The following is a 14404-nucleotide window of genomic DNA, read 5'->3' as shown; positions in this document are numbered from 1 at the left end:
TAAGCAATTGTGACTGAACAGAGCGCTGGTATTTTTACCTAGTTTAATCAAGAGAAAGGTGCACGTAAAAAAAGAGGAGGGGATGTCGAGAGAGGAAAGTTGTTGCGAGACTGTCAAAATCCTCCTCACCCGCCTACTTGTGGTCCCTTTCAGATCGACCTCTCTTTCCATATATATGTCCCTCCCTGCCCTCTTTGACTCATCCTTCCTCTCTCTCTACTTCTCTCTCACTCTCTCGTCTCCCTCCCGGGAGGCTGGGTCTCCTGACCCCGTGTGAAAGCCAGCGACACACATTCCACCACAGTCCACCCTTCTCTGGGAAAGTCAGACCATGCTGCATGAGAGATGGAGAGAGAAGGAGAAAGAGAGTGAGGAAGGGAGGGAGATAGAGAGCTTAGAGGAAAATGTGGATAGGCAGGAGAAGGGAAGAGGGATTAAACAAAGAGACAAAACCTCCTGTAGGGTGAGGCTCACAGTGTCTGCTGTGACACACTCACATACTGGGCTCCATCCCTGTCTCTCCTTCTTCTCTTCCTGCTCGTCTCTCCGTCCTTTAATCCCCCAAATTCCTCTGCTTATTGTTCCCTTTTCTTCTCTGGGAATAAGAAGTCTCAGTTTGATGAGCAATGTTTTGCAAGCAGATTTAGGAGGGATTCACAGGTATATTTGGTATAATTAAAGTGTATAAGCAACCCATTTTAGCATTATGCATTTGTATTTTTATATTCGCCCATGAGAACGACACCATCCACGATCCATTAACTAGTAGGCAAACTCCACTCGTTCAACCACTCTTAACTATTCTGCTATTGCAAGAGTTTACTGAAAAAAACACAGAGCCGAAGCCAGCAGGCCGGTTCACGGTTAGAGTCATGAATACCTCTGCAGAAATGTCTCTAAAACTGATCCAATATTTGGACTTAACTAAATTCTGTCAATCTCCCACACCTAACTATTTTAATAACTTATTAGCAAGCTTAAGGTTAACATTGAAATACGGCTGGGTTGTGTTGGTTAGCATTGGGTGTGCCTTTTTCACAGAACCCCCTACACTGCTGGTTCATGTATTTTTACAGTAACTGCCATATATCTGAACACAACCCCAATTAGGGTCCATTTTCTGTACAGTTAAACTGGGTTTTAGCTTTAAGTGAATGGTCATATAATGTGAGGTAATGTGTTTGGACTGGAAAATGGGTTTTGTTCTTCCAAATATAAAAGATTTGATGTATAAAAGAGCCAACTTCTTTATCTGAATCAAGACTGTGCCTTTTGATATATGATTTAAAACACTCTTCTCCTTATAAGTACGAGTTGATTTTGTTAAGCATTTAAAATCTCTACACTACTTAATTGACTGATTCTACTGAGTCACTGGATTTATGACTCTTTTTGTCTTAATACTACATTTTAGCAGTTTCCCGTAAATTAAACTCGTAGCCACTTCGATTGCTATTCATTATATGTTTCATTTGGCAAAACCGCCCTCACATCTGAAATATAACGTAGGATGTTATGACATTTCGGTCTTCATTTTTGGCCATCTTCCTGCCAACACATCATCCCTAGTTGTGCTCTTCCAGGGCTCCAAAGCTTCAGTCTTAATTTTTAGCTTATTTCTTTGTCCTTCAGTCTGGTTTTCATCAAGCAAAACACATGCGATTTACTGGGTTTATGATGAACTATAACCTTATAATAATTTGAATTTCAAATTAAAAGCATTGAATGAGAGCAAAAAAACTACAGAAAATATGAACATTTATGACAGTCCAAATACTCACACTGCAAAACATATATTTCAAGAGAGTGTGGAAAAACTGGATGAAGGAAGGATGTCGAGGAGAAGGAAACATGTGTAAAGAAAGAACAGAGCAGCCCAAAAGAGGGATAAAGACGAGAACACACCCTGCACATTCAGAAAAATCGTCCTATCCACTGCCATGCATTGCTTGTAACCAATCCACAGCTCACACTCAATATTGTTGGATATTAGATAGATAGAGAAACTGGCAGAGAAAATCCCTGAAGATCAAGAGAGGAGAGAAGGAAGCCAAACGACAGCAGATTGGGTGCCCACCCCCTCTAGAAAGGGCCCTCTTGACTTGATCCCGGTGAAAGCCGTGTAAGTATGGAGTTAATCAACAGTGTGTTAGGATGACAGGCAGGGGGGCCCTTCGTGAAGCTGCACCAGGGGCCCCAGCTATACAAAGCCTGCAGTGTGAGGGGGGGGGGATAATCTGCTCTTCACACAGAAATCATGGTTCTGGGCCGGGCCAGGGGAATAAAACCAGGTAGTCTGTCCACTGGTGGCAATAAACTGAAATCAGTTCCGACCTCAGCAAAGAGCCCACCAACGTCTCTGCATGATGACATCACACACGCACCACACACACACACACACACACACACACACACACACACCTTACCTCGGTTATAATGAAGAAGTCATCACCAGGATCTCCTTGCACCACTATCTTCTCTCCATCCTCAAACTGAACGGGCTCCAGAGAATCGGCCACAGTCAGACGTTCCCACTTGTCCAAAGACTCTGTTGTATCATTAAGGATAATGTGTTATTTACCAAAATGATTTCAACAGACACGAGTATAAATCATTAGTGTATGTGTGTGTGTGTGTGTGTGTGTGTGTGTGTGTGTGTGTGTGTGTGTGTGTGTGTGTGTGTGTGTGTGTGTGTGTGTGTGTGTGTGTGTGTGTGTGTGTGTTCTCCATGATCTAAGAGGATGGCCATTGCTGGAAGTCCTGTAAACTGGTGGGAACAGTAATTCCTACCCCGGGCTAATCCAGTCATTCATCAGGGACCATTACATCTCAGAAGCCCCTGCCTCCTCCTTCATCTCATGGAGCCTCATGGAGCCAAAACAAAATGACACTAAATCTGTGAGACCTAAACTCTACTGATTATTGGGTGAGGTGACACCGAGCTTTCCTGTGTCTGACCATCAAATAACACAAATACCTAAGGTTTTTTCCCCAAAACAGTCCAGCATTCTTGAAACAGACGCCTGCTAAGGGTTAACTGGCGTAGATTAAAGCCTCTGCTTGATGCTTATTATAGTGAATATGTCATCAGTGGCTAAGATACTTCTAGGGTTAGATGTAGAGGGTGATCTAATGCTACTGGATTTCAACGGAATATATCCCCTCTGTGATTGTAAAATACCATTCAGTTACACTTCATAGAAAGACTCTACGATAACAAAATATGACATACATTTTTATGTATTAAATCAGATTATTGCTATTTAGATAAGCGAATATGACACCTTAAAATGTATATTTCTTTCCCCAAGGCTCTTGTAAATGTAGTATTCCCTTGAGAGCACAAGAAGCGAATTGACCGCTTGTGAATGAGTCCTGCCGTGACAGGATCTATCCTTTTCAGTTTTGTTGATCCTCAGAGCCAGTGGCGACAGCTGTCTTTCCGACTGTCCAACCACATGTACAGTGACGTGGTTAAGCCCGGGATATTTCTAGAAGCTGTTGGTATTCACACAGAAACCAAAAACACAGACGGTCACACATCTTCACTGGGAAAAAATATTCCAACCAGAGAAGTTTTGAGCAACTCTCTAACATATTGATATTTTTAGAAAGAGGACCTAGAAATAACCATACCTCCACATAGATGATTCACAAAAGCTTATCCTTCCCTTCACAATTTGGTAGACAATGCTTTACTGATCTGTAAACGTCTGTATATCTACATTGTCTATGCAGCTGCAGTGAAAACACTCCTCTCCTTTAGTTTTGTCTAGATAAACGGATGATTCAGTGTTTGATTTGACTAAGACTAGGTGTATAACTTCAGAAGAATCTCTTTGTGTCAGACTGTTGTCTCCTGATGTGCTCAGTTACTGATCCTAGTGTCTGTCTGTTTGTGTGTGGGTGTAAATGTGTATGTTCTTAGGATTAACTAAGGTGAAGTCTGATCAGTTGGAGGTGTCCAGTGTCCCCTCGGATGGGGCCATGGTGTCTGCCGGCCCCAGATGGATGTCCTCTGTCTGGCTGCAAGCTAAAGGCAGCAGGTCCTATAGAAGTGATCCCTAACAGCTCGGGATGTAACATTATACACAAATGTGCTGACTTAAGAACCTACATTTCACGCTTCGCAGAGCCTGCACCCACTTGGATCACCTTGCTCCCCACGAACACAGTACGCACACAGGGCATTGGCCATTGGGATGTGTAACAAAGAACATGTTGTTTCACCCTCCCCCCCCACATCACTCCTCGACATCAAGGGCTTGTACCTAATTTCGTGGCTATCTCAAAAATCAAAGACAAACAAAAACACTCCCGCCTCCTTATCCTCCTCCAATTCAAAGAGGTGGAGTGCAGAAGCGGAGCGACAGAAAGAGGAATGAAGAGAAGGAAAAGCACTTCGAAGAGGGAGGCGGGCATTTGAATACAGGCCTCGACAAGGCTGTCAAAAAGGGAGACTCAGAAGAAAGGAGGTGAATGAAAAGAGAGTGGATCTCACAGAGACGTTCTCATAAGACCTGAATTGAGTGTATGTGTTTACTCAGCCAGCTAATAACTCTGTACAGGGGGCATGGCCTTACTCTACACACCACACACACACAATCAAGTGGAAGGGGATGAGATGTCAATTCCAATTGAAACTCGTTTGAAAGTCCGAATAAATCTCATTCTCCATTGCGGCCTGAGTCTGCTGGTGTTATCTAAATTCCAGTGGTTAAAGAGAGGCTTATCTTAATTCGCAATTCTTTAATTGTCCACACAGCGACATTGCAGAATGTGACTGGCTTTATTATAAACAGTGCAAGAAGATTAAGACTGTACACAGACCTCACTCAGCTATGGGCCTTGTGTGACAACGTGCGCCTGTGTTTATGTGGGCTAATCTACAGTATATGTTGCAGTCGGCAGATTTAACTGCCTGCACTCTGGACTCTCTGACCCGGTGTTTAAAATGAATGCGAAACATGGCATGCAGATGCAAACATGCAGAACTAAGCAGTTAGACAGAAGCTGACGTTTTTCCTAGACTTACCAAGGATGGAAACCTTGCTGAGGAACTCTTCGTACATCTTTCTCTTCCTCAGTGTGCTTCCCTGTAAGACAACAAGAGGAGAGACATCCACCATCACACACTCTGGGAAATGCTGGGAGCACGCCACAAAAAGCATAGAAATGGCATATGTGGTTACTCTGCAAACTGTTCCATTCCATTAAGGTTTTTCCTCAAAATGCCTTTCAATACAAATAACTATTAGTTGGGAAATGCTGCTGAGAAACTAGTAACTATTGGAAACGTACATGTTTGGTGTTACAAAAACCATAGAGAGCATCATTAGTACTCAAACAGTTAAACTTTTTGGGAACTTAAACATTGTTTTTACACTGATATTGAAAATATTTGAGCTATGTTTCACTTTTGTGGAAATTATGTAAATCAATGGTCTTTGTAATATCTCACTCTTTCATACATTTTTCACTAGAATATTTTATTTTACTGTAACATTTATTTTGCAAAACAATTAACCAATTGGTCTTGAAGGCTCATTTTTGACATTAAAATTAGAGTATGTTACAATCTACCTATAATATTGTGAGTACAGTTCATGGGGTCACACAGAGGTGTGTATGATTTGTGCGGTAATGTTTATTGCATGTGGGTGCCGTGTGTGTGGCCCACCCCACCCACCAGGCATGGGGACTTTCCCCTCTCTGCCTCTGCTATGAACATCAGGTGAATCCTGACAAGTCTAGACCCAGAGGACCCCTTCCCCAAATGCATTTCTCCTTTTATTCCCCACCTTAGATGCACAGAATCATCCGGGGAGAGCGGGAGCATAAAGAGAAACAGAGAGAGAGTGAGGAGAGATGATCTAGTCCGCCCTGTGTCTGCTTCTGCATATGGAAATGATATATTGAGGCTTGGGGTGTCTTTAGTGCATAAGTGCCTGAGTGCCGCTGCTGCCTCTAATTTCATATAATTTCACATTTTGTCTTAAAAGGGGAGAAAATATTCCCAAGTGAGCCAATGTCAAGCTCAAAGCCGTAAACAACTTGATTAAAGGAATTCTAGCCTGCATCGCCTCCCTCCTGGATAAATGATTTGAGTGTGTGTGTGTGTGTGTGTGTGTGTGTGTGTGTGTGTGTGTGTGTGTGTGTGTGTGTGTGTGTGTGTGTGTGTGTGTGTGTGTGTGTGTGTGTGTGTGTACAGAGCATGGAGTTTGTTTTAGGTTCTGTCATTCTTGCATTACTGTATTTGCAGAGATGACACTACATGCTCATTAAGCAAGCAAATCCAAACACTCATACTGTGCCTCTAACACAATCTCACACATGCCCACAAACATACACTCGCATGCACCTTCCACAAAAATGTTGAGTTGGTCTCTTGGTTTCATAGCCTCCCCATAGAGCTCCTCAGACAGGCTTGCTGAGCTTAAAGGCTTACCATGCATACATAACATTACATTACACAGCAGGTCTGATTTATGCGACTGGTGTAGGAAGGGCTGGGTGGGCCAACATAAGGGTTGACCGGGGGGAGGGAGGAATGAAAATGATACTTTTCAGAAATTATGATTCTAAAATGTCACATCTTTTTTGTCTTTCCATTCTTTTTAAAACTGTCCTTCTCCATATCCTTTCCTTCTACTTGGGAGGGCCCGAGCACATGTCTCATGTACAAAACTCTTGTTGGCCATAATGCGTTCGCTCCTCCTGTGGTTGAAGAGGAACCAGCCTCTGTGTCTGCTGCCTGTCTTTGAGGTGGAATCATCAAAGGGTTGAGGTGTGGAGCGAAGCCAGAATAAACCAACCATACCTTACGCCTCATCACCATTACCTTCATCTATGTCCAATGTATAAAAAACATGCACCCCCCACATCCCTCCGCATTTCTTGGTATCATTTCTCCTTTTCTCCTTTCGGTCTGTTTTCTGTTTGTTGACAGTGGTCTGTCAGTTTGTAAAGCTTTGTCTGTAGCTGTGCCTGTTTAAGAACAAAGATGACACAAAGAGGCAGGTATTGTATAATCTGGCATCAACACAATGGAGAGAGTGTGTTAATCCCATGGAATGGTATTACATATTTTACTAAATGCACTCATGGGCAAGGAGGAGAGGAGGATGTTAGGGGTTTTCTGTTACAAGATAACTGACATGTTCGCACGTGGAAGCTTCAAGACCATTGATAATGCTGACATTTGCATTGGTGTGTATATATTTTTTCCTTTTGGTGATGGTAAAAGGTCCAGGGTAATATAATCTACAGCTGAATATGTACATGCACTAAAATAGGCCTGGAATTAAACATTTATCAATTAAACGTAAAATAGAACTGCCTCACAGCTGTATGGCTCCACCAACCAGTCGAATTGCAGTTTAGTTTAATTTTAGTTTTAATGTCTAAAAAATCATTACATCTTTTAGATATTTGTCAGGTTATCAATTCACCTTTAAGTCAAAGAGGACATTGGTTATGAAATTGCTGCTATGCATTCCTGAGCTTTCACGAGAATGGGCCAGATGCAAGGACCTATTGAATAAAATAGAAATCAATTTATCCCGAGACATTTGGGAGTTTCATATTACAATGGACTGCACCCAGGATCATTGGCATAATGGTTTGTGAACTCCAAAAATCGATATGTAGCATCATTGACAAGCATAAAAAAAGGCAAAAGTTCAACTGGCAAACAGTTTGGTGGTGGCAGAAGTTTTATGCAGCCAGCAAACGTTGATAACCTTTGAGGGATGTAGTTGCTCAAGATAATACAATTAATCAGAATATGTCAACTTGTGTAGTTCACTATAAATACAAAAACGTAAAACTTCCCTGTCAAATTATTAATTACGCTATGTGGAGATCCATCAGCGCAGCAGGACAAGAGAGAAGCAGATGTGCAATCAATGACACTGATGGTAGCTGCGGCTCACCGAGCTCCTGACTAACTAGCTGCAGACACAAGCACTCAGCATAATTTCACTGGGAAACACACGCACATACTTAGACACACAGAGAATGCTCACTGTGTTGGCCTGAGACGTTGCCAGAATACCACTCTTTCTAAAAAAAAAACGCTTTACAAATCGTTGACAGCAATAATTAACTACAGGTTCACATAATTGAATTCTACTTCACCCCGTCTTTCCTGCTGCTGCTGCTGGAAGGAAAAAAGGAATGACAGCCGGAGAGAAAGAGAGGGAGGGAGAGAGAGAGAATCCTCTCAAAGAAAGGTTACCAGGGCTGACTGTGCCCTCGGTTAAACTATGTGCTTAAGAGGTGACATGAGTGCTGGGCAGGCCAGTGCCAACTTTACATTGAGCTGAAAGATCCAAAAACAGACCTTCTTCCATCTCTGTGGGCTCAAACTGTGTGGCACAAAGCCGAATGTGCACTGCTGCTTCACACTTCAAGGCTTAGATGCACAGGATGTTTGGAGGCTTAATTGGAGCATATCTAATGTACTTGGAGTAAGGTGTTGGAAACATTTGAGGAAGTATTTAGTTGGGCATGGAGACAGTAATTACTTATTCTAACAGCACCTTAAAAGTGTGTGTGTGTGTGTGTGTGTGTGTGTGTGTGTGTGTGTGTGTGTGTGTGTGTGTGTGTGTGTGTGTGTGTGTGTGTGTGTGTGTGTGTGTGTGTGTGTGTGTGTGTGTGCGTGTGTTTCCAGTTTAAACATTTAGACATTCCTGCTAGATAAGCTCCTGGAGCTGGAAGTGTGTGTTGAGGCATTAGGGTTGACTCTCCTTCACATAGCCTCTCCTTTTTCCCTTTCTTCGTCTAGCAACATATCCAGAGACATTAAAAAGTGAGAATAGACCTGGAGGTGAAAGTGATTTTGTTTGAGATTGCGTATATTTTGCATTTGAAATGAAATCAACTACTTTGAGCATTTTAAGGAGTCTTAAGTGGTTGAGTGGGAGACAAATATTGCATGTAAAGGACCACAAATTGGAAGGACATGTAGGATCGAACACATGATGCGTGTTTTCTGATAGAGTGAGGAAGTGTGTTGGAGTTCGTACCATGAGGATGCGCCGGTAGCTGTCTCGGTCGATGCCCCACAGTTTAAGATCAGTCTTGGCCTTGACGGTGGCTGCTCTTGGAGTCCCGTAGATCAGGGCCAGCTCTCCAAAACTACCTCCTTCTCCAATACTGGTCACCCACTCCCCGTTTACGTACACCTGCAGACGAAACAAGAAACAGAATGATGGGGAGAAAGTAATATATATTATGCCTTCATGCTTGTGAAGGATGTCAATCACTTCTTTGTAGGCTGTGAACATTCGAACCATCCTGAGATGCATTTCCAACCTTCTCCTTCCCCTCTACCTCTTCTTAGTATCCGGGCAGTTGGACACGCTCACTGGGCTTGTCCCTGAGCATTTGATCCCCAGTAAGCCCTCAAATGAGACACTCTAAAAAGGCCCTCTATCCTTCCTATCTCTCCATCTATCCCTTTTATTTCCTCCATCCTTTCTTCTTATGACTAACCCTTTAATCTAGGAGTGATGGAGGACAGAAAGCAGTGGTGGACCTTGTGGGTCTACTCAGTATAGGCATTCACATGGTTGTTCATCTACATGCACAAACATGCACGTCTCTAGTTAGGCCAGCCGCTATAGCTCTACAGACAATGCAACCTCATTGAGCCTCGCTCAGGCTGTCTCTAGGGTCGTTACGGTTTCACCTGTCGACACACTATCCACCATCTTGTTGACTAAATAACACAGAGAGAAAGGAGAGAGCTAAGGAAGGGGTTGTCCCTTTGGTGGCTGTGAATTGCCAGAATTGTTGCAAGCCATTATCCTAGGCTCAGAGACAACCACAAGGGACTCATCCTTTACTATAACCTGTGGTGTGCTTCAAAGAGCAGAGCTACGGCAACGTCAAGCTTAGAAGAACAATCGTATAAGTGTTACATCATAGCGTACAGTACAGGTAGTATGTTGTCACTCCACAGTTTCCTGTACTCAAAAACTCATGATCTGTTTGTTCGAGCTTCATTGTTGTAGAACTGATCCCATAATGTTCCACAAACACTTTCAAGTATTTCCTGGTCAGGTTGAGCTGTAGCAAATGCTTAAACAATCAGCAAGACGTCCTAACCGGATCAAGTATGCAATAGTAAAGCTTGGGTAAAAAGCTGGTAGTATGTTCAGACTTAAATTAGAAACACTTGTACTGTATCAAGTCAGCACTGTGCATAAGGTAAAATGGAGTTCATCATAAAACAATTCAAGTCTTGAACCAAGTATGCTGTCTCACAGCTGTCACTGGATTCTCAACATGGGAATATCTGCAGTAAGCTGTGTGCGCCTGGTGGTAATTAGGTAGCAACAAATCAAAAGTCCTGGAAGGTTGATTAGCAGACAGTGTTGATTTGCATTTCTGTTTGTAGTTAGGCTACTCTGTGTTCAATGTGTGAGAGAGGGTCTCTATTTGGTGTCTTTTTGGCAGCAGATGTTTAATTAAATTTCAAAATCCCACATTTACTTCAATAGCAATATTAATTAGGGCTGTCAAAGACAACACATTATGCAAATGTGTTTAAATACATAATTAAAAGTATTACAATTGGATTTTCTTTTAAGCAAACCAAATATATAAATAAAATACAATTAATTATTTGCTATCATATTGGGTATTAGTTAACTGTGGAATTGTACTACTAAAAAATTAATGTTTAATGTTTTTCATTTTTTAACTTCCATGTTGAAAAGAGTAATTATTTAACAGAAAAAAATATGATAAAGCTGTAATAACTTTTGGTAAATCATGTAATTCATCACGATTAATATAAAAACTGATTGACAGGCCAAATGATAATTAAAGTATAACTGCTTATATAAATGTGAATTTTCTTAAGACCTTTGCTCGCAAAAATATATGTCAAATATAAACATTGGTGATTTAAAGAGAATTTGTAACATTTAAACTCTCTTATTAAGCAATAATTAGCACTACATAAACATTTACATATAGTTTATATTATTAAAATGTAGTTCTAGACAGATATAAGGGTATTTTAAAGAGCATTTGTCTATAATTATTATTATTTCATATAATTACATTTATATACACAATTTGACTGCCAACAATGTTATCGCCTCACAAATACAATAAGTGTTAGTCATCAATTATTAGGTGGGTTATTCAGTGTTTGTATACTACTTACATATAATAATAGGGATAACTGAAGTCAAATGTCACCACATAATCAGTTAATTACAGTTTATTACAAATGGCATTTCTTTCTAACAAGATCATCTCACATTTTGGAATGAAAGCTTTAATTTCCTTTGTGGTGCACCCATGTAAATACAGGCCAATGTCTGTAAATGAATACATTTGTGTGCAGACATGGAGGGGTGTTTAACGCAGTGGCAGTGGTTGTGAGATTTCAGGCAGTTTATTGGATGCTAGCAGATTTACACCCCTGTCTAATGAGAGACATCTCAACACTTTAATAACCTCGGCACTGAGCTTGAAGTAGTTTAGTGCCTGAGCTGCGGCTCGGAGGCGGCAGCTTACTGCAGCGATAGAGGGGGGGGGGTGGATTGTCGGGAGAGGTGACAGAATAATTTAAAAATAGGGGGTCTTCCTCAACTTGGGTGATAGGATCCTGGCTGTGTGAGGAGATGCTTAAAATGTAGTGAGCATACCACACAATGAAGCGCCAGGCAATTCTGGATCTGCTTGACTGAGCTCCAGAACAACTGTTATTTTATCATGAATATTATAAGGACAGTATTATGTCAAATATATTTTTTAAAGCTTTAATAGTAAATATCAGCCAATGAGTTGCTACAGCATTTTTCCAAACTTACTGTCTTAGTAAAATGGACAAACGTTACACCCAATACACCATGTGGTTTCAGCACAATGCCTGGTTGGAAAAAGACAAGCCACAGACTGTAAGATTAGTGGTGAAGACCAAAACAATGTTTATAACAAAAGGTCTCTGTGGGAGTTAGATTATCACACACTAACTAGATAAAAATAAAACCATCATAAAGGAATAGGAAGAGATTATCAAGAATAACATTAACTACAAACCTTCTTCAGGCCTAAATAAAAACTAATTTCAATAAATCGTGTTCAGTCTAATGAAGCTGAGGAAATATAATCCAATGGGGAAATTATCAGCTTTTTCCTTTACTGAATTTCCTATTTGTGTCTTGCCTAAATATAGCAATGGATAAGCACACAGACAAACATTACAACCCATTACTGTTTAATCACAACATCATTTTCTATGACATAATCTCAAAACAATGGAGGTCAATGCAAAACTGTTAGGTAAGAGTTAGTTGTTATGAAATCTTATATCTCAGTATCTATAAACTTCCTACTCTGTCTCTCAGGTGGGACGACTATATCAGCTCCCTCAGTTTGCCAACATGCTTCTCTCCTCTCACCCACCGTTTCTGTGCTCACCGCTGTAAGCCGATAAGGTCACTTCCTGTTTAACTTTCCATCAGCTCCTGTTTAATCTCTCCACTTAACTCTATCGCTCTGCGTCAGGCTCGCTAAGACAAAAGACGTCCTCAGTTTGGCTGCCTTCACAGTGCGCTGGACTTTCTAGCGCCATGTTCAGATTGCCATCGGAGTGGAACCACACTTTCAAGAGAACAAAACATGTGGGCAATCCAATACAACTTGCCCATTGTTAGAAGGAAACATTGTCTCAACATGTGTGGAGACGCCTTGGTATTCCCCACTGAGGCAAAATCCTTCTCAAGGTCCAACCTTTACAAAACAGGTGAATAAAAGCTTATATTGCCACGCTGCATACTGGAATATCAACATACATATGTAATGATTTACTTCTATAATAATATAAAATACTCTTAGGAGAAATAAGTGTTTGTTTTGTGTGTGTTTGTTTGTCTCCACATTAGCCACTTACGTCCACTTCACCTTGGTCAATCACATAGAAGTTGTCTCCTTCATCGCCTGGAAGGGAGACACAAGGAGAAACACAGGAGTTTATCAGACAGCAGCGGAAAAAGCAGGCAAAGTAACTGAAGCCAACACTTCCTATTACCTACTTCCACCTGCTGGATCTTTAAGGCTTTATTTAAGGTTTTTTTAAACCACTTGGCCTTTAAAGGTGCCATAAAATGCATCTATTTGGTATTTTAAATTGTTCTCTGATGTCTACATAGAAGGTATATATAATTTTGGTTGATCCAAAAAATGTCCAGATGCGGTTTTACAGGCCCATTTACAATCCTATGATTCGGTTCTAGAATGAAACAAACTGAAATGCCTTATTTGGGGGCTCATTTAAATAATTATGACGAGCTCTGCTCTGATTGGCTGGTTTACAAGGAGCAATCCATGGCTGCCTCAGAGCCCACAGAAGTAAGTGAAGTTCGCGAAACTGTGAGAGATGAATCATGGACGCCATTGGCATCCAACCTTACATGATTGAGCCTTTATCGGAGGAGGTAACCGATGAATTTAAAGAACAGCCAGTTGGTGGGAGATTGGAGAGCAACGTTACAGAGTGGTAAGTGTTAGTGTTTCCAGCAGCTGGTGTATGCAAATGTTGGGGCTGGACTACCGTGTGTTACGTAACACACAGGGATTGTTGTAATTCACCCGTATTACCACTGTGATATGCATATTCATGATTTGCAAGTGAAAGAGGAGGTTCACGGTATGTCAGTTCAATGTACCGAACTCTCCTTATTCAACTATGCCAAGGTAAATACAGTTTTCCATTGTATGGCACCTTTAAAATATGAAAATAATTTGTTAAACACTTGGAATACCAGTTTTATGTGAACCTAAGAAAAAAGATAATCCTGAAACCTCTACATAAACCCATCATACCCTCATCCTCCTTTGTGTCAACTCGCATCGCTTCTCCTTAATCTCCAAGAGTTCTGGATTTATTGCGTTGCTGTTATTTTTCCTTTGGTGTTTATACATCGCCCCTGAAAGCTTCATGGCAGTTCCAGCATCAAAAAATGCCGCTTTCTCCTCCAGAATGCATATTTCACTTGGCCTGCCAATCTTGTGAAAAAGGCCTCTTGCCAGCAAACAGCAGCGCTTACAACTGCTGCTTGTGTAGCTTAAAAGTGGAAACTCTGAAACAGAGGTGATTGAGCATGCAGAGAAAAACCACCTCAGCACAAAGTCAAGAGAAAGATTCAGAGTAATATATGCAACAGCCGCAGTGCTACTGTACAAAATACGAACAAAATAATTATATTATTATATATCCTTTAGAGAGCTATGCTTCGTTATCAACAGACACAGAAAATGAGGATGTTATGGTCATTACATATTACAAAAGAAACAAGTCAGATTACTCGTTTTTTTGAGTTTAAATGAATCATTGGCTAAAGCCGAAATTATGTCCATTGTTTGCTGTGTTTCTCACTTG

At 41.1% G+C, this 14404-nt stretch overlaps 1 protein-coding gene across 3 annotated transcripts in view; it reads right to left on the bottom strand.

Annotated features, from left to right (window-relative positions):
* prkar1b (protein kinase, cAMP-dependent, regulatory, type I, beta) overlaps nucleotides 1-14404 on the bottom strand; it is a 60954-nt gene that overhangs the window by 6201 nt on the left and 40349 nt on the right. For all 3 annotated transcript variants that reach the window (XM_063904306.1, XM_063904307.1, XM_063904308.1), the window contains 4 exons: nucleotides 12917-12963; nucleotides 9030-9188; nucleotides 5036-5096; nucleotides 2427-2548 (listed from right to left, as the gene is read on the bottom strand). In XM_063904306.1, coding sequence (XP_063760376.1) covers nucleotides 2427-2548; nucleotides 5036-5096; nucleotides 9030-9188; nucleotides 12917-12963 — 389 coding nt within the window. The remainder of the gene's footprint in view (nucleotides 1-2426; nucleotides 2549-5035; nucleotides 5097-9029; nucleotides 9189-12916; nucleotides 12964-14404) is intronic.

This window comes from Eleginops maclovinus, chromosome 16 (genome assembly GCF_036324505.1).
Source record: "Eleginops maclovinus isolate JMC-PN-2008 ecotype Puerto Natales chromosome 16, JC_Emac_rtc_rv5, whole genome shotgun sequence".
In the NCBI taxonomy this organism is placed as follows: domain Eukaryota; kingdom Metazoa; phylum Chordata; class Actinopteri; order Perciformes; family Eleginopidae; genus Eleginops; species Eleginops maclovinus.
The sequence above is the reverse complement of the archived record's forward strand: the minus strand, read 5'-3'. Positions and strand labels throughout refer to the sequence as shown.